General features: G+C 43.0%; 1 protein-coding gene across 2 annotated transcripts in view; it reads right to left on the minus strand.

Moving 5' to 3' along the window:
• The window catches only part of LMO1 (LIM domain only 1), a 59,914-nt gene that overhangs the window by 15,773 nt on the left and 22,540 nt on the right, over window positions 1-21,601 (minus strand). For both annotated transcript variants that reach the window (XM_032111504.1, XM_032111503.1), the window contains exon 2: window positions 351-564. In XM_032111504.1, coding sequence (XP_031967395.1) covers window positions 351-564 — 214 coding nt within the window. The remainder of the gene's footprint in view (window positions 1-350; window positions 565-21,601) is intronic.

The raw sequence follows: 21,601 nt of genomic DNA on the forward strand, positions 1-21,601 counted from the left end.
AAAAGAAAAGGTAAAGGTTTGGTCAGGTCTCAGTTGATATGCAAGGAGAATTAAGAGTTTTTCCCAATTTACTCAGCAAGCAGAGTTTGTTCTTGACGGCCCATAATAACAAAAGTCATGACCTCCTCCCTCTACCTTCACCTAAAAACAGGATTTCACCTCCCTGATTGCAAAATACGTTAAGTGCAAATAAAAAGCCCTGCTTAGACAGTGGAAGAAACTCCAGTCTCTTCTGGGCAGGGCTGGCCATGCACGAGCACACGTGTTCACAGGAGAGCTTTGGGAAGCCAGACAGCCGGCAGCACGCTGAGAGGCTTCGGGAAGAGCCCACAGTACGTCCCTCTATTTACCTCAGGTAATCTCTGCGGCAGAGAATGAGATTTGCTTTTGTGTAAAGAGTTGATCCAACCTCTCCAAGACGACAGTCACAGCAGGCACACTTTAGACAGTCTTCATGCCAATACTTATCCAGAGCCTTCAGCAGGTAGCGGTCCTTGATCTTCCGGTTGCAGCCAGCGCAGCCCTTCTGCTTCCCTTTGGGTTGTACGGATAACATGGGCACACCTGCAACACAAACACAGCACCTCCTTTAGAGGACATCCAAACAGCTCGGCCAGGCTGCGGCATTTGGGGCAGATCTGTGAGCAAACACTGCTGCTGTTGCCATTACAAGGAGCTCACATTGCAAGGAGCTGACAGTCAAAGGAATTCTAACCTCATCTGCTGTCGCAGGCTAAAAGGGAGTGCGACACTTGCAGGAACGCAGCCCTTTTTTCCTAAGGGTAGGACTGACACAACGCACCCGACTTTTTCTAACAAGCATCTTGCAGCAGAATAAACTGGCTGCAATTTCAACATTTGTTTTTTCCCCTCATTAGCTGTACCCTTGTGTTGTTAATTACCTGCCACAGACAATTAAAAAGAGCAGAAGAGCCATCAGTGTATCTAACCCCCCCATCCCGGTCCAGCATCTTGGCTGAATCAAGTTTGATGGGGAAGGGAGAGGAGTGGGTATAAAAAGATGTTCTATGCCACTGTTTTTCCTCTCTTGTGAATCCTGTTGGTGACAGAGGCCTGACTGAAAACCAGAGCAGGCCAGGGACTGCTCCAAAATAAATGTGATTCAAATACCCTTGAGAACAACCGCACCAGTGCCCCTCTGCCACTAGTGAAGCCACATTCTTTAAGCAAAGCAGAGCTTTCCTCCTCCTCATGTATTGATGGAGACAGTAGCAAAAAGCCAGGAGTTTCTTCCTCCCTGGAAGTCCCTGCTGGGACTGCAAAGCAAGCATAGCTGGGTATGAGGTGGTGACAGCATACTCAGGTCAGGAGGCTGGGGGAGACTTGCTGTGGCCACCTTCCTCTCCGTGCTGTCTCCAGGTTTTTCCTTTTCTCCAAGCAGCCAGTGCCTGCCACGGTGAGCACTGGCACAGCCGTGATACTTGTCACTCTTCTCAGTTTAAGAGCGAGGCAGGAAAGGACTTCATGGAATCAATAGGTGGAAAAATAAACAAGGTGAGGGACAGGACAGGAAATGATGAAAGAAGAAATTAACTCACTGAGACGCCAGAATTCCATTTGCTCTAGAGCCTTGATTTAATTTGTTATGATTTTTATTTTTACTGGTGTCAGTCACTAAAAATGACAATGCTGGGCCTGTAAGAAGCACACTGTGGGCTTTAGCAATGCAGAGATGATGAGAAGGGACACTGTGGTACAGTAGCAGGTGTCACTGGTTATATACTGTTACACAACGTTAATCCACCCTTTCTGTAGGAAGCACTGGATGTCCCAGAAAGTAGCAGCTTGATAATAGAATTATTAACAGTCCCTTAACCAGAGAGGACCGAGCAAGTGCCACTGCAGTAAGTGACATGTGCTGCTTTCCTTAAAAGCCAGGGTGACCTGAGAGCGCCTAATGGTCAGCACATGTAAACCCACCACTCGCACAGTAATAATTGCTTTGTCAGAGCCGCGAGCAGATGACAATAACACTTAAGACACCTCCACACAAACAGCGAGGTATTGATCCATCTGTAATCAAAGTGGTCTCAGCAGCACAGAGACAGGCCAAGTAACATTCAAAAACCCTAAAGGCTTAAAGAGGCCTCCTGCCCTCTCCTGCAGCACACTCAAAACCTGCTCGCCAAATCCCTACAAGCAAACTTTTGATGCCAGTGACAAATCTGCAATAATTAAGTGAAAACCCGTGTTAGACTGTCACATATGCAACCTGTAATGCTGCTGAGAGAAATTCTACATACAAAGCCACAGAGAAACACACACACGTTTAGAAAGAGGGAGAAGACAGGGAAGCATCAGAAGTGGATTATGCTGCAGGTGCCAGGGGTCAGACTGCAGAAGTCCTGCGCGCCTGGTGAGAGTTTCTTACGAGAATGAGGGAAGTGGCCCCATGGTTCTAGACACACCTTTTTTTGGTTTCGTTTGTTTTTTTAATCCAAAGTACATTTTAGTAGCAAAGAGAAGCTTCAATTTTCGAGTAATTTCCATGCTCTTCCCGACTCCACGGCAGCACATTGTGAGAAGAGGCTGCCTTGTTGTGAGGCAGAGAAGGGTGAGCCCGTGAATTTGCATTTGCAAGCTGTGTGAGATCAGTACCAGTGATGAAAGAAAATAGTTCGCACTTATGAAAACTAGGACCTAGATGGGCGAATTATGTTTTTAGATCGGAGCCCCAGACACCAGCAAGTCATTACTCACCCCTCAAACAGGCTCTCTACATGTGTACCTCTGTGTTAGAGGCAGAGGAGCATTTCTCACAAGGAGCAGGGTCATCATACAATTCTTTTGCAATGTTTGTGTAGGTATCATGAGGATCCTGCATCTGGAAAGACACAGATTCCAGATAACCGGCACACCTTAAACCCCTGCTCAGGAGGGCTGCTGCGTGGGTGGGGTTTGAGATCAGCTCTGTGGTTCAGAAATACAAGATCCTCAACCAGATGGGACTTCCCAAGGCCCCACCTTTGAAAGCAGTGCCCTTTCAGAGGTACAGCTGCCCTCACCCAGAGAGAGGGTTACACCACAGCAGCATCGTCAAGCACGAGGGCAGTTGTGCAGGGATGAAACCTTGGCTGGGCCATTAGGAGAAGCTGGTTTGACCATTTAGGGCAGGTTGGGAGAGTGTCCTGTGGCAAGCAGGCCCGGATGGCTGAGGGCTGACTGCACGGGCAGTTCTTGTTCCATCTGTGGCCCTGGTAGCCCTCGCTCTCTGCAGCCAAGCCATCTGAGCTCCTCGCTATTGCAAGAGCACCACTGTCTTATGAGAGGCTCCTGCGAGTAAGGGGAATGTAACACTTTGATTTGCTTCTAATAACTAGCAAAGGAACAGGTATAGATATATTTTTAAGCAGTACCTTAAGCAAGGAAAAAAGCTATGTGTTTGGTCAGCGTTCAGCAGGGGGCTTTCTAATGAAAAAAGGTACCATTTCAGAGATCATATGATGTTCAAAGCTGCTATTCCCACTCAGATAATAACGAGCAAGGTCAGCCTCTGCTGGTCAGGTTCAGTGTTTTGAAATTACATTTTGGGCTGTGAGATATCCCTCTGACATCCCAACCAACCGGTCTTCACGGAGCACACAAGCCACTACAGAAAGTTGCAGCTGCAATTAGCTGGTGAGTTGACACAGCAGGCAAGGCGTGAAACAAAATTTCAAAAACTGCCAAACTTGATCAGCAAGGGTTCCTCAAACACTTGCCATGTCATTTCCAAGCAACAAGAGAGAAGCATCTCAGAAGCTTAACCCTTTTCACAGTCAGAGGCTTGCAGAGAGAGGACACAATCAACACCAAACCCTGCTTTCCTCCTGCTGCCTCCCACTTCCAGCAGACCTCAAGCAGCCTGGGCTCTGCAGGCAGAAACCACCTAGAGAACTGCTCTTTCTTTTTGGAATTTTCCCCACTGCAAGACTGTGATGCTGCTTCGTTTCTCTATGCACGTTTTTCCCCCAGTACTTGCCTAAAAATGCCAAGATACCTAGTTCAATTTGTTAAGGGGCTGTCAAGAAACAAAGGGGTCACCTTCAACAACTTCATGTGTGCTCTGTGGGCAAGGATTAGAAAATGAGGAGTAGGGTTGCAGAACTAGAAAAATTAACAGCTGGACACTCACATATCTAAATATGTGATCACAAGGGAACACTGATTATTGCCAAATTCTGGAAGTACCATCAAGTTGCTCTCTCCTCTTCTGTTGCTAGATAACCAGTGCTCTCTTTTCTTAGAAACAGTAGATGAATCCTTTCTGTCTACCTACACTCCCTTCTTTGCCCTTTACAACTTAATAGACTTGCTGCTGGTAAATACAAAACTAAACCCGAGCGCTCTGAGTGCTCAGATCTCCAATACACATTAAAAAATTATAGACACCACCTCTGGACATACTGAAATTTATGTCTGTGTCTAAAGAGGCTGTTATTGTAGTGAGTAATCCAAACTTTACCTCTATTCACAGCCAGACAAACAAGCTTTAATCAGCCCGTATCTGCTCAGTTGGAGTCCTTCTGTAAAATGATTCATCTGGCTTTATAACACAAGTGTCCACTAAGTACACCTCTAAATTTTTCTAAGCCATTTTACTGATATTTCTATTCACATGGCAATCAGCTGCAGCTCCTCTAAGGGCACTGTTCATAAAGCCTCCTTTCCAAGAGAGCCTGGGAACTTTTCATAAATGGCAGACCTTTTAAATAACAGTTATCTGCACTGGTCCTACGGCGCACGGCTCCACAGTGCTCTGGTCTGCAAGAGAGCTAGAGGTCCCTTCTGAAAGCAGGGAAGTTCACCACCTAATTTCTCTAATGCAACTCTAAAGGTTAATTGGCCTGAAAGAGTAATGGGGGACTGCTAGCTAATGATATATGCCTCAAGGCTTAGCAGCTTGCCTGTATTTTATACACTCCAGTCCAGAGCATAAAACACAGGTGATATCACCAGGACTTTTCAGACCCCCTCCACTCCAACTTGCCCCCCTCAGCCTCCCCTCTCTCCCCGAGCCCTTGGCTACACCCACATGTGCTGGGAGAAGGCGGCAGGAGCTGGAGGCAGCTCTGTTCCACCTGCATTTCATGCCTTATTAGAGGGGGCTCCGAGAAGTGCCGCCGCTGCACTCCTCATTACCACTGCGGAGAACTAAAAACAACCCTAATGAGGGGAGCCAGAGCGTACAGTACGGGCTGGGAGGAGGGACATCCTCCCACACTCCCCAAGGAATCCGGCCAAAATCTTCAATTTGCCATTTATGACAGCTAATTAGTTATTCTATTCAAAATCTTTGCTTTAAATAAAAGAACTAATTATACACAAAGGTCAGTCCCCCACCTCCTGTGAAGCACACATAATTGGCTTATTTCCCCAACATTGTGTGTATGTTTTACACAATGCTCTCAGGCAGATGGCTTTAACTCTTTCCCTCGACAAGTTTTTTGGTGTTGGCTTTTTTGTTGTTGTTGGGGCTTTTGTTTGGGGGGTGGTTTTTTTGTTGTTATTTTGGCTTTCTTTTTTTAAAACACCAAAACTTTTCCTCAGAGTTGCTACCATAAGAGTAAAAGCTTGCTCAACAACAAAGCAAATAACTATGCACACACTTCTAGTCTCCAAAAGGTTTGTGACAATCACTCCCTGTTGTACAGCACCTTGCACAACACAGCACTGGAATTATGTTTTTATTCTCCAGCACAAATTCTTCCTTGAATGAAGTGTCTGAAGGCACTGCCCCCACATTTCTGAACATTCTTCTGCCAAACACCACAGTTATTGAGGTTTACATTACACTTTTAAAAAATTATTATTATTTTTAAGGGTTTTTTTAAGAATTATATAAGTGGTTATTATAGGGATGCAGCATTCCAGTGCTAAAAGCAATTCTGGTTTAAAGGCCAGGGGTTTGGCAGTTGGGCAATTGAGCCTAGGTTTCGGAGTTCTATTTGAGGGGAAAAATATGTTTATTTCTAGCATCAACACCCTTTAAATGAACTGACCTCCTTCTGCCTGCTAACAAAAACCCCAGCATTTGGCTGCAAAAGATGAAAAAGTAACTGAAGAGTGGGAGTAATCTTATTAACTCCTGTCTCATCACAATAAATAGGCTGCAGTCTTATGTCTTTTATCAGAGGATCTGATATCATTTAAAAGCATTAGAGCCCTGCATCACCCATTTAAGTAAATGCAGACAGTCATTGCCAAAAAGATGCAGTGAATTTCATTCCCTTAAAAAGAAACTCACTTTGTGTTCCCAGTATTGTATTACTCACCTTCTATGAATATTGCACACTGTGAAACAAGCCAGACCTTGCACTCCCACTGAATGGAGAGTACGCTGTCTCGGGCATCTTCACCAAGAATTTCATCAGAAGAATTACGGCCAGCAAGGTGAAACTCATCCTGTCATCTGTATATCCAATTAAAACGTTACATTTGGAACACTGAGTACTTGCAACTAAATGCTTATGAGTAAGCCTTTGACCATTCATCAGAATTATTCAATGGGTAACCACAATCTTTTTTCATTTCCAGTTTCATGCTGCAATATGCAGCTGGTGATTTTTACAGTTGCTTTAGCAATTCATTTGTGGTATTCTTTCTTCCGAATCATTACTGAACAAATCTCCCAAGAATGGCAAAAAAGTAGTTGGAGAGGGCAGTTAATGGGAGAAACAACATTTTGATCACCACTTCTATCTTAACTACTCTATAGTCCTCTGCCCAGTAACACAGCAATTTCTTTTTGTCCATACACTTCATGACAGGCTGTAGAGAAATACATTTTAGAGTGTAGTGTCTCCTGGCAGTTTCAGCTGCCTAAAAGTAACCCAAAGCTTCATGAGTGGCTAAAACCCGCTTCCAATCTCATATGTAGGGACCCTGTTTCCAAGCCATTTGCTCAGACATGCTACCATATCCAAAATAATCATTGCCATCATTTGAATCTGTACCAATGCAGGTCCTGATTCAGGACATGAGGTTTAGGGTTAGAATCCAGATTTTCATTTTCTTCACAAGTTTTGGGTCTTCCAATACCTGTTTTTAGCCTCTCTCAATTACAGAGTTGCTCCTACCAGAGGCCAACCTGTAGCTATAAAGAAACACATGGCAGCAGGACTAAACACAAACCATAATAATTGTTGCTGCAAGACGGTTTCTATAAATCATTTCAGGAAGCAATGTTTTCCCTGTGCTCATAAAATATGTTTGTTTCAGCTTTAATTTTTCGTAATTGGCACGTGTCCAAAGTTTATTCTTAGCACATCCAGTGTTTCAGTAAAATCCATTTTTACTGTTTGAAGCCCTGGAAGCAGTACAAAGACACGCAAATTTCTTCTGCTTTCAACCTAATCTGAGAACATTCTGATCAACTTTTCTCCATTAGTTACAATTTAGCATACTGCAGTCTGGCAAAGACCCTTATTTCAGGTGGCCAGCTCCCTCCTTCAGTGTCTGTAGTAGAAGAAAGTCTGGCAATGGAGTGACTGCCCTCAAACCAACTTTTCAGTGGTATAAGAATGAGAAAACCATTATTGGGAATGAGAAACAGATGAGAAAACTATTATTAGGGATGACTGGCCTGAAATTCATCCCATATTCCTCAATATTCCATCAATTTGCAGGTGACCATTGAAAAGACACTAAGCTCAAAAGTTGTCTATTTAGTGGGTTTGGGTGTCAGAGAAAACCAGTGGAAGAAGAGTCTCTGAGTCAAATGGTCACAAAAGTAACAACTCATGCCTCACTTTTCAGCTCTTTTAAGAATAACCTATGTACCAAAATTAAACACAAGGAGGGGGTTTGTTTCCTTCCCTCTTTTCCAAAAGGCAAGAAAATCAAATGGAAAAACCTGATATCAAGTTAAATATCCCAAAGAGTGTTTGAGAAGTAAAAACTCCTCTGTTATTTCCAGGCACATGTGTAATACTGCACAATTCTCACCTCCCAGTTCAAAGGGCCCGTTTAACATACGGAGGTTTCAAGACACAAGCAAAGATGCACGGCGCAGTGGAGCTCAGGTTTAGCAGTGAAACATTAACATCACCCTGAAAGACCTGGCATGCTATATATGTGAATCTTTTAAGGAGAATAGAACTATATCATTGCACAATCATCATCATCATCATCTTTTCTTCTGCCTCTTTGCAGACGTATACAATGTCAACCTAAGCTTTCGGCAACCTTAATAGAATTTCAGTGCCCACTGCCAAATGGCCATTTGATGTTCTGCTCTGTGTACACTGATGAAGCAATCTGTCACAGCCCTTAATGCAGGCAGTGATGACTATCCAATCTAAAGCTTTCACAGGCTTATAGATATTTCTCAAGCTTTTTGGAGCCTATAATAATTTGCGCAATACCACAAAAGAATTTGGAATCCTGGTGCGCTCTGTATTTAATGAAATATGAATATACTCCTTTAAATGTTTCTAGAAGAAATCCTACTCAGGCCAAAAGCATATTTTATACCATCAATCACCAGAAAGTTGTGCTGGCAACTCTGAAATAGAAAATGCTATAGTGATTGCAAGTTATTGTAGTATGAATATTGTAGGGCCCCTCCTGCCCTGTCCAAACTTACTGCCAAGCCAAGCACTGATGCTCATGCCGTGCACAAGATTAGTGTAATAAATATACTAGGACTAAAATTTATTTGCATGTAAGAGACAAGGAGAGATTTGCCTATGGAGAATGTGGAGGGAATCTATCTACTTAATGCAATCTGTGTAAGAGATACAATTGCTGCTGACTGACCTTCCAGAAGTCGTGAAATACACTTCCCCAGTGATTTAGAAAGATGCAGTTATCCGCCAAACCTATCCTTTTCTCCCTTTCCTAGCAAAACCAGGGCAACCCATCTGCTATTAAAAGTTGAAAGGAGAAGGGCAAGCTATTTCCTTGTCTTCTTGCTGAATGGAAAAAACACAACAGACAGTCCTTTGCAGGACCATTTGCATGCTGAGCTGTCAGACCATGCACTTTCCATTAAAAGAGATAGCATCCCTTTTCGTAAGTCCATTTGGGATCCATTTTAGTGTTATCTAAAAATCAAATCTACATGGTAATCCTTTTAATGTACTCTTGACTTTTAAAAACAGCTTTATGTTCCTTCAGGAAATGTTTTAAGCCATTACTCAGTAATTACTACTCACCCATGAAAACACCGATCTTTTACAATATATAATCGGTTTGCTGACTTGAAAAACAAAGCAGACTGGAATTTTGTCTCATGAAAGTAGCAAAGGAAAACCAAGGTTAAGGGAGCATCCCATCTCTTCCACGCCTCAATTATATCCAAGTGGTGTGTTTTTCCTGTTGCAGGAGAGAGGCTGAGGTGGTCACAGTTCCAAGTGCCTGTGTGTGGAGACTCTCAGTTTCAGTCGTGCACTGGTGAGCAAACCAATAAATAAATACTGATTTAGGAAGTGGAGTTTGTACCACTGTAGATATAAATAATACCCTAACCTTCTGCAAGCCCTGGAGTTTCGAGTGACACTACACAACCTTCCGAAAGGCCGTGGAATTTGTGGAGCTGCTTTGATAAGCTTCAGCTGCACAAGAACAAGTCTCAGAAGAGGTGTCAAAAATGGTTCACATCTAGTGCAGCTTTACTGGATTTATCCACACCTGCAGTGTGGAATGCCTAGTCAGACCCCAGGGGCTTGAAATTACCTTGAAAGTCCTACTACCAGCTCTTGAAGGTTTTGCCTTGCTCCTTTCCAAACTCCTCAATGCACCCAGGGGTGGTTGGGAGGCAGAGGAGAGCTCGAGTGGGATGGAGACCCAGAACTGTCTTGTCCTTTGCAGCAGAAGCCACAAAGAGGAGCAGAGTGCATTCTGCTCAGGTACAGCTGCTGTCTGAGAAGGACCAGACAAAAGCCCATGACTAGTATGGTGCAGACACTCAGCTACAAGAGGTCCCTGGATATCCTGGCCTTGCAAGCAGTTTGACAAAGACCCAAGATGTTTATACAAAGTGTAGCCCACCAACAACCAATCCTTCCTCTCCCAGTGCTGACCCCAGAGAGCACAATTCCCTTCCTGATGGCTCTGGCAAAAGCAGTTTAATATTTCAGGACTAGCTAAAGGGCAGGATGATGTTTGTCAGAAAGAATTTGCTGTACCTTGCAAATAATATCAACCAAAGTTGTTATCCTCTTAATGCTGTGAAGATAGAGAAAGCAGAGAAAGCAGAGGCTAAATACTTCATTGCCTCTGTTCTTCTGCTTACTGAGACCTAACTTAAGCCTTATTGAGCCACAGTTTGCTTCCACAGTCAGATTTTACTCAACCCCATTTTGCTGCTGCAATTAGGACAGAGAAAGTCCCGCTCTTGGACATTTCCCCTTTCATTCCCAGGAAAAGGTATGCAGACCCCAGTGCAAAGCTGTTCATTAAACATTTGTTATAGCTGCAGTTGGCTAGTAACTATATGCCTCAAATTAATTTTTATTATTCACTTCTGATTAATTCAGGGCTCACAAGCCACAGCTGGCCATTAATGCTACCCTTCTTTACAAGAAAATATGCTGATAAGAATGAAAAGTGGTTTCTTGGCCGTTGTATACTCATTTTATAATGAGTTCCTTTGAGGTGACGTATAGAGGCAGGATTTGAGCACTATTTCCCTGGACAACAGGAAAGACACAAGTAAAATTGTAAGACTTTTTTCTTTCGTTCCCTTTTTTTCTTTTTTTTTGATATGTCCAAGCAAGGCTTTGAAAACCCTGCTGCAATTCATATATTCCAGAATAAAGCGAACACTACGGGTTTGGGGCAAGTTAGCATGACATTTAGTTTGCATTAAAACATCCTAGAAGTCATATGAAGTATATCATAACAGAGCATATTCTACTCTATTAAGCATTCAAGAGCATCACAGTGTTCAGAATATGGATGAGAAGTTGGAATTGCACAAGACATTCCTCCTCTTACGACTGACCACTGAGTTGAACTCAAGCTGATCCTGAGGGAGCCATTTTCATTAACCTACTGTAGCTCTCTAATACTATTCCTTGAATTTCAGACCACCACCACTACAAGAATTTATGACTTGCTGCCTGCACTTTGGATGGTACTCACACTTCACTCTTTTCTTCAATGCATCCTGCTCCTCTGGATGATTACCACTATGCAGCAACCCATCCCCTTAAAAGTGCAAGCCTGCTCTTCAATTCAGTTCTTTATGCTCCATTTAATTCTCACCAACGTACGTGAAGATGACGGTGGTTACACTTGGCCAGAAACAATGAAAAAACATAATAATCGTATGACCCAACCCAATGTGCAGAACAGAAAGCCTCCTGAAACGTACCTCCTGAAGTCTGGCCCAGATATGTAGCTACTAATGCTTTGCCTGAAACCTCAGACTAAAGAGAAATTCTAAACCCCTAACCTTCAGCTCCAAAAATGCCACACTTCCAGGCCAAGAAACTTACTGAGCAGCTTTCCCTCTGCTCCATTTCCGCAGGAGCGTCCGCCGCTTGATTTGCTCAGTTTTCACCCACCTCATCATGAGACTCCTGACTGCTGCAAAGAACTCCTTCACTGAACTAATGAAATAAGGAGTCTTAAGTGCCCTGCAATCCTTTTTAGAAAACGCTGTATCTCCAGATGAGTCTCAATTTCACAGCATCAGGGAACCGTGTGCCAACGCGCTGAACCGGAACGCCAGGGCTAGCAGGAGTTGCAGACAACAATGCAAACATCAGGGTTATTTTAGATTAGAGCACTTCCAAATCAATTTTGGATTTAAACTTTTAAATGCACTCTCCAGAAGGAATCTGCACTGACTGAGTATTTTCAAGGCTAATTTTCTAAGCTTGAATGAAACCCATTCTTACCTAAGAAAAAGATGCAACTAACCTTTGCCACAAAGGCTGGGTCACAGCTAGAAAACGAGGCAGACAACAGTCCTGGAAAGGAATAAACTGCCTAACTAAAGGAATAAAACTGCTAACAACTACAACAACAACAAAAAAAGCCATACTGATTTTGTTGGGAAGAGATTTTAACTGAGACCAGAAGCTGTCAAGATATTTGGGATCCAGGGCACTTCTCCTACAGCTGAAGTACCCCATCTCCCATGAGCTGTCCTGTTCTAGGAGGGGTAAGGGAATGCTCTGGGCTCTCTGGGAGAGCAGGGCTGCACTCCAGGAACAGGCATCGTGCTGCAGTGGGATAAAGGAAGATCTGAACATCCACAGCCTGATGGCAGTTTTTCTCCAGACTGAAACTCCTGCCGAATTAAGACAGATCCTCAGCACTCTACAGAAAAGAAAGTAGTTGTGATGAGAGAAGAGAATTTGTAAGACAGATGGGAGAGTTAAGGTTAAAGTTCAGACCAGAAGCAATTAAGACGGGTAAGAGTGCTCTGCAACTTGACACAGGTTTGCTTTGTATTCAGAACTTTTCACTAGCATTAAGCATCTTAACTTGTGTATAGAGAGATTATAATTAAAACCTGACAAGCTTAAATTAGCCATTTAGAAAAGGTTCTCCAGAAAGCTTTTAAAGTAGACTAAACATATCTATTAAAATGGAAGAAAGGGGAAAAAAAAAAATCAGAGCCATTTTCAGTTACAATAGTTTTCCCTACCTAGATATTTCAAGAGATTAGACAAATTTGAAATCAAAGTTCTGCAACTGTCCAAAGCCACTTAACAGGGGGGAGAGAGAGGAAGCGTGGCAATTAGAAAAACCTTTAAAACCCCCTCTATTTAATAGCCACAATCCTCTGGATGAATATAAGCACTCCAGAAACCCCATTAAAAAATAAAAAAAAAAAAAAAAAGAAAGAGGGGGGAAAGAAAAGAAAAAGAGATCCTTATTTCCCTTTGGGATTTTGAGCACTTCAGGGAGTGCTCTATTATGGTTCTCCAGGGACAGGGGAATTATGTCAATCTGCCACAAGGTGGGCAGTTAGTGAGGGAGGCAGCCTGGGAACTGGCTTTCACCAGGCCATTCCAATTAAAGCATAGGGAGCATTTTCACCTCACACTGGCTATTTAGATTAATTCCTAGTGTTTCAATGCTATACATTTTTTCTACAAGTTCAAGAAACTGAATCTAAAGCAAATTTGCTTCTTTATCAAAGAAAGGAACATATCCACCAGTGCCAAATGAAACCAGGTAATTTATTCCCCCTCCAAAGAAAAAAGCTACAAATATTTTGATATTCCAAGTAAAAGTTCACAGACTATAAGTATCGATAAACTTTGTTTAGGGTTGTGAAAATAAAAGTCATTAAGGGCAAGGCCACTGCAAAGGCCACCTTATTACAAATCATATAATATTCCTTCTTTCCCTGCCTTGCCTGTTCATAAAGCAGATGCAGTCCTGGAGAAATATGGCTGGACATCTAGCTGGGACAAGCTTTGGTTTCCCAGCACACATATCCAGCCCTGCCATGCACTCCTCTACTGCCCAGGCCAAGCAAGCAATCCCAGCTGGCTCTCAGCACACCTTTTAGTGACGAAACAGCTTCAAACATCTGCTTATTAACCTAAAGAAGCTCCTACATTAACCTGTTAACCTAAAGAACAATCCTACATTATTCCTAGCTCTGATTGCTCCCAAAGCCACATCAGCTCCTCTCAACCCTCGTTTCTAAAGGTCTGGAGCAGATGCTTTTATATGCATGAAGTACATGATATGGGTATTTGGATAGGCCATAGGGTGCCCTTGTCACAACCTGTTGCATATTGAAGACTCAGAAGTTCCACGATCGCAGCATCCTGCTTTTGGGAGAGAAAGGAAGGTGGATAGGGAGTGGAGGAACAGAAGAGAGCACAAATGTTATAGGAAATATGGTGCAGACACGAGTACTGTAGTTCTTCAAAGTAAGGAGAGAGCCAGCACCTGTCCCTGAGAAAAATAATCAAGCTGCAGCAGCAATGATCGCTCTAAACCCATGTCGTTTATCTGCAGCCTACGTTCACTGCCTCCACATGCAAAGTGTAATCCTTTTCTCCAATCTACCTCAACTCCACTGCACTCCATGCAGCACCTCTTTTCAGAGGAGTGTCTAAATTAGCCAAGCGCAGGAAAAAAGAATGTTACTATAAAGCAAGCCACGATCTGCCACAGCAAAGTGTGAGATGAGTAATTTGCTACTTCAAGTCCTAGGAGGTCTTCCTTTTTTTTTTTTTTTCCTTGAGTGCCAACAGTATTTGAAGTGGTAATGTGCATACAGAAATCTCAATTACTTTGCTTCATCTTCATAGACCACCAGTGTACTTATTCCTCATTCACTGTGAACCCAAAGTCTGATAAGGAAAAACAACACCTGCTCCAGATCTAATACCTAATGGAAGTGTGTGAATGAGGATTTCCAAAGTTCAAGATCCATTTGTGTCCTTAATTGATTTGCTTACAAACAGGAATTGGGTGCAAAAGAATAGATATCTGCATTTCAGACACCCTAAAGTCCAAGTAAAAAAAAATCTATCCCATTTTTGTTTATCTGTAGCAGCAATTTCACAGCAGCTGCCGGGTGTGCAATCGCCACTCTGCTTTCAGAGAATTAAACAGCAGAAGACTTCTCTAGAGACTTCTCACTTTTTATACAGGTTCAGCCTTATTTTCACTTCATTCCCAAACCTATGGCAGCTAAAATCCAGCTCCACTCCCAAGCAGGTCCATCAGGCACACCAGAGGAGTGCAGGTCCCTCTTCCCAGCGCTGTAGTGGGACCATCACTGTACCCTCCACTGCCTGTCCCACCGTGCCTCTGTCTGCCCCTGCTGGCAGCTGCCGGGGGTACGGGTATTTTTCCCTGGAAGTTCCTGGTAGGAATTCCTCTCTCAGGTAAGAGCCTCTGCTCCCCTCTGAGAAGAGTTTGTCTCAGTTATCTCAAAACCCCCCAGTGGTGACATCTCCCTGTTGTTTTCTCCTCTCTCTCCCAATTCCCTCAGCCTCTCTCCATGGGTACTACCAATAAGCTGACTCTGAATTGGACTTGCTAAGCTCTCTCTACTCTGTCAATAGGACTGCTGGCCATCTTTGATGGACATGTATCTTGTGCTCAAAAGCCTACAGCTGATCTCTGACCTCTGGGGAGCAAAAACTTGTCACTGTCGTATGACATCACCAATGATATAAATGAGGTACTCCAAAACATTTACTTTTATTTTAATGAGCTCCATGACAAACTGTTTCTACAGCCTGAGCAACCAGAAAATTTGATTTTTTTAAAAACATGATTCCTGTGCTGACACTGCATGTTTTTTGTCTAGAGACTCCCATATTACAACCGTAGAACTGGGGGGTGAAACGTGTCCATCTCCAAAGAGAAGTCAAGCCAAGGGGCAGCACTATTTAGACAGCCAAGAAAACCAGGGGAAACCCTTCCAATGCATTAGTGCTCTGAGACATCCTCTATCTATGCAAAACAGGCACCACTTCCATGCTTGAGCTTTGCCCATCCCTCTGCCCAGGATCAACCCCCAGCACTAACAACCGTTCATCTGCCGCTACGAAGGTCAAGGGCTCCGCCGGCCCTCCGGAGATCTGAGCTACTGGTTCCACAGAGTCTGCCAGTATCAAACCTGACACTTAGATTAGTAGTTACTCCCCAGACATATCTAGTTTCCCATTTCTTCAGTTTCTAGTGTCAAAATACACTTGCAGTACAATATGCAAACCTCCACTGACAATACCCTCTCTCTCTCTTCACTTGTGCTGGAAGGAATGCCTGTTTTTTCAGGAAACAGTTGTACTTTTATGTTAATGTATTATAATACTCATATACCCCTGAGCTCATGATTTTGTTATGGAGCATCAAAAATGGTAAAGCTGCATTCCACAACTGCCACCATGTTATCAGCACACAGAGAAATATTTTGGAAGTTGGCATTTGAGACAGATGCTCTGCATTATAAACACCAGAGAATGATCAGTCTTTGATATGCAGTTCATGGATGGCTTCATCACAGCTCCATGTGGTGGCTTTCCTTGAGCCAATCCACTGCAACACTAAGTATCACCCTGCTAAGATTTCAATAAGCACAGGCACCTGCATGTAACTCTCTTCAGAGGGCAAGGAAGAGTTAAACCAAGGGACCACTTCTTCCCATTCCACATGACAAAATCAGAGCAAACCTGTGTCCCTTCCTCTTACACAGCCTTAATATATTAAAACTATTACTCACTTTTACTCATCATGAACAGGGTTTGCCTCATTTTTATCCCAAACTGTGAAGTGGCAATTTCTGCCAGCACTTCTGCAATCCAGGTCCACTCTCACACACCCACAAAAGGCTCCTGCCACATCACACAAGAGCCACTGTCCCTTTGTTTTGGGATGCCAACATCTTAAAAGCCTTACAAGTAGAAGGGGCAACCTGAGTAATTTCATGCCCAGCTGCAAGGAACTTTTAACAGGGAAGCAGACAAAATGAAGCTTAAAGGGCAGGTATTAAATCTCATCAGTCCACTGTGTGCCAAGATTATTAAGAAAGTTTGGAATTACAACAGAGCTCTACTTCAAAACCGACAGACCTGGTTCTCCAAGGCGACGTATTTAAGTGGCTGGCAGACACATGCCTGTGTCATTCAAGATGCTTTTACACGGGCCCAAAGCTGCACAAGCAGCCTGCACACAAAAGAGGTTCTTGCACAGCACATGGGGGCAGAGAACAACTTGTCCTCATCAGCTCCACTGAGGTAAACGGGCACCAGCTTTGTTCCATTAACTACATTTATTACGTGGCTGCACTGGTTCCTTTCCCTCTCCCTCTGTCTGTCAAAGGACAAGCCAGCTCTGAACTCTGGGACTTTTTATAAAACTGCCATTGGCGGTTTTTGAGTTCCATTAATTCAGGGACAATTCTGCAGAAAAAGTCCACGTTTGGATGCAGTGTACCTTGTAAAATGTCGAGAGAAGAAAAAGAAGCCACGGCAACACAGAGGCTCAGGCCACGGAAACGGCAAGAGGATATCAAATGTTGCTTTAAGTGCTGAAATATTTGTGCTTTGAAAGAAAAATGCCTTCAGGAATCCCAGCAGGAGTCACCTCTGTATAAAGACTTCACTTGTAAAGGGACATTTATTATTCTCAATTAATAGCATTCTGATAGACACGTTTACATTTCTAAGTGTCAGATTCAGCAGAATACAAAATGACTGAAGGCCTCATATTTTGCTCTGAAAATGGCCATAAAAGGATCTAAGGGTGACAAAGAACAAAAAAAAAAAAAAAAAAAAAAAGAGAAAAATCCACATTTTCTAGAAGACATATGATGTCCTTTGGTTCCTTACAGTTCTGAAGCCTGGTTAGTACAGCAAGGCTTTCAAAATACAGGTTTAAACCTGCAAACAGCAAAGCGAAATGCCACTACAGCTCCTCATGAAATTAGGTGACGACCACACTGAGAGGCAGTAATAGATCTTGATCACATCCTCCCATGGATTATTAGAGAAACCTAATGTGGCAGAACACTGTATAGCAAGTTTCTGGAAAAATGAATAGCTAGAAGCCTCAAAAAAATCCACACTTTGCCAGCAAAATGTATATAATGTTACTGGATTTCAAACATCCGAAATGAAAGGAGATAGAGAATGAACACCTTCATCTTGTAAGAAAAGAAAACCTGTTTGGGGGAAAATCTAGAAATAAAAAGCCACTTCAGTGACACGGTGTAACTGAAGCGGCAATAAATTCTTCCCACATACACACACACGCCCACAGGTTGCTGGTGGCACATCACACACATGGCCAGGACTGACACACAAACGTTTGTCACTTGTGAGCCTCCCTAGGGCTAAGGAGAAAAAGACAACATTAACTCAACCATGGGAAGGTAAGGATCATATTTTTAAAAAACCAAAACAGTAAAAATAAAAGTGCAGGTACTTAAGGCCCAAAGATATTGCAGTGCCCAATTCCCCGAGGCAATAGGTCGTCTTTGTGACATATATGCACATGTACACCAACCATCAAATCCTTTTTCAGTCACCTCCAAATAATATATGTATCTAGAAGAACAATTTTACTCATGTTCACTTTCCTCTCTCTGCTGGAAAGAGCTGCAGCCTGTTTAACAAAAATTGGAACACAGGTTGGTTTTTTGTCATTGGGTGGGTTTGTGGTGGGCATTCTTTGATATTTTGTTGTTGTTGTTGTATTTAAAATTAAGAATACCCCATAGAAAAAGAACCCTTCCCATCAGGTTACAAAGGACTTCAAATAAAACTGCCTAACCACCAATTCAACTGTATAAATCTACATGTTGTGGGTATTCCCACCGAACGGCCTGATGCTAGACCTGTAAATAAATAATTCAGTACTCAAGTAATAGCATCTAAATTTAAAAAGCACCCACAAAATCTACCAGCTTTAACTGGAACCTTCAGTGCCCAGATTTGGTTTCTTGGGCAGGTTGGGAAATGCAATTTATTACCATGGGGGAAGTACAGGTGTTGAAAACTAATTCAGCAACGCCTCCAAGCATGGAAGCTGTCCCTCAGCCCAGGGGACCGGGGATTTGCGGGCTCTGCCACCACCTCTGGACTCACAGGACAACACCACCCTAAAAACCCTCGGGAAGGCCTGGGGTGCCAGCAGCTCCCAGTTTGGATTAAGCACTATGAACCAGAAAAGCCTCAGATTAGAAGTGCAGTTCTGCCACTGATTTTACATGTGAAAATCTGCACGGGTGCCTTCACTGGCAATGGGGAACCAGCAACGCCGATTATTTCCAAAAGATTTCAAGTGGTCTCCAGCACCATGAAAGCACCATGGTGCTTTAAAAGTGTAAATGTGCTGCCAGCTGCAAAAGATTTAACAGGCTACACTTACCTTATCCTAAGATCCTTTATCAAAGGCCAGGTAGATTAAGGAGATTAAACTTTCTGGAGTATTTTAAAACTTCCATAAAGTCCCCACACAAGTTTACCTTTTATTTTTTTTCCACAAAAAAACCTCTGAAAACGCTGAGGTGCTCTGGCAGATACAACGTAGATGTATCTTAACAGCAAAAAGGCAGTTTTCCCTCCTTCTAAATGATGGAAAGTCAATTTGCATCATAATTAAACCAAGGCCCTGTAACGTTACTTTTAGTTAAAACAGTAAACTACTATAATAAAAGTGTACCTGGGGAATATTTAGAGAAAGCACTAATGATTTCTTCCCTAGTGGTTAATAAATTCACTTCCAGATCAATTTGTCCATGATAGAAACTTGAGAGCATAAACAGTTACACAAGCACATTAGAGTGTGTCTTTCTCAGTATAAATGATTTATTACAATGATTAGCAGCACATAAACAATTTAAAATACAACTCTAATTATCTTTTTGGAAGAAAAGGAGAAAAACCTTCCTGACTCCTTCTACACATTATGTTTTACTTTTCTAAGTGTGTACTTTTTAATTAAATCCAAATGTCACAATAAATTTAAAGTGTTTTATTACCACCCTGGCTAACTAAGCCGTTCATGCAAACACCCATTATATTAAACCAGATGCAGGACTGAAAGTGGATGAGGAGAGAGGAGAAAGAAAGAGGGGGAAAGGCAATTACTTCTATATTTGACAAGAGATTTGTACAAATGTTTAAAGACAAGAAGATCTTTGGCAAGGTTTCCCTGTTTTATCCAGGGAGGCTGGCCAGCTAATTGCTCTTTAATACCTGTTTCCAAGTTTGAAAACGTCGCACCCTGTTAAACTTTCCCCATCGAAAGCATAAGGAGAGGACAGGAGAAAGGTAGGAAAACCAGTCTGCATGAAACCTCGAACGATTCACCACAAACAGCAAAAAGCAAACCGTGCCTCCACCTGTAAATACACACAGCCTCTTCTGTGCCTGGAGACAGCAGAGGGATAAAGACACGTCCTTCCTAAAAGCTTTGAGACCCCCCCCACGAGGTGGCCGACCACCAGCCCCTGCTGCTCATGATGACCACCACTCATCTGTGGGATGAAGGGCCACCTCCCCTTAGCAGTGTCCGGCAAGGAGGTGGATGTGGCCGGTCATTCCAGACAGCTCTCCCACAGCCAGGCTGGTGCCACCAGCACAACGAGGGACAGGGGCAGCAGAGGGCATTTCCCTCTCAGGTACAGGGAAAAGGGGAAGGAAAGGCTTCAGGTTAGAGGAGCTGGGGGGCTGGGCGTGCTGTGAGATGGGCTGGGAGGGAGGGAAGGAGGGAGGAAGAGGGAAACCCAGCCCTAGAACCTCCCAACCCATGTGGCAATCCTGAAGCCTCAGGGCCGCTCCGCAGCACTTTGTTTTACTGCTTCCTCAGCAGCCTGGTCTAAACAGGACAGATTTAGCATAGTTCAACAAACGCTACCCATTAAAGAAAGCAGCTGCGATTATTAAAATAGGTTAGAGAAAACGGGCACGGTGCAGATAAAGCTTTTGACCTCAGCGTGCAGCTCTCTCAAGAACATTTTAGCATAATTTATCTAAATTAAAAACCAAACACCGAATTCCAAAATGGCACAAAAAGATCGTTTAAAAAACGCGATTAAAAAAGCAGGTCAGGGGTTGGAAATTAGTAATTACTACTACAATTAACCAAAATCAGACAGAGACACATGAATTGTGCACATTACTGCAGTTCACGTCAGAAAGGCAAATGTGAGCAGAGCGCAGAAGAAAAAGCCGCGAGTTGCAGAACCACTCGTATAATTAACCTCTGCCACAGCAGAGGACCCGCTCTTGTAAGTCTGCGCCATTTGTTTCTAGAGAGAAGTGCTGCCAGCTCCCACACCCAGCTATCACACCACACTCTTCACCAGCAACCCAGTTCCTTGGAAACCAATATTTTGATTTTCTTCCGGCCTGAGATCTTAGTGCATCTTCACCCTATTAGCAGTACTTTTGCCCTTCACCTCCTATTTTAGCAGTTCTGAAAAAGATGAGAAAGGCCAACATCTGAACGTCCTGGTATTGAGAAGAGGTCATTTGCCAAAAATGCCACCTGCTAGAGTCCATATTGTTTGAGAGCAAAAGCCCATTGAGAGCTGCAAAGAGCAAAACATAAAGGTTTTCTAAAACAGACTACTTAACACTGGATGGAGACAGAAATACTCTGTATGCAACTAACATCCTTCAGATGATTTTCCTTAGGTTTTGGGGGGATAAAAGATAATTTAACAATTAGCACTTTGTTCCCACTTCAATCTCAGAAGGGCTCTTTGTGAGCTTCCTTGGAATAACTCTGAAAGAGCTCAGTGGGAAAGAACAGACTGACTACTGTTTTGAACTATAACCAAAATGAACTATTCTCTAGGTCCTCCCTTGAAGCTATCATCTACTTTAGGTTAGATGAGGGAAATCTAGGTTCAAATCTTATTCAGGCTCCAGTTTAATTTTGAGAGCTCAGAAGGCTCCACAAATCATTTTAAGTTAAAGTAATGAAAATAGGTGAACTTGAGAAGGTGGACAGGCACGAATGATCTCTTCCAAAATAGGGAAGAATCCATCTGTTCCCTTTTAAAGTGCATAAAAGTCTTTGTAGCAGTAATGAAAATTCAGGGATGTAAGTCATGGACATCATAGCAGTCTGTTAGAGAGAGGACTGGGGCTGTATTACAGAATACTGTGAGCTGCGGTGATTACATAAAAGGGATGCAGCAAAGGCAGCATAGCAG

Source organism: Corvus moneduloides, chromosome 6 (assembly GCF_009650955.1).
Source record: "Corvus moneduloides isolate bCorMon1 chromosome 6, bCorMon1.pri, whole genome shotgun sequence".
Classification (NCBI taxonomy): Eukaryota; Metazoa; Chordata; class Aves; order Passeriformes; family Corvidae; genus Corvus; species Corvus moneduloides.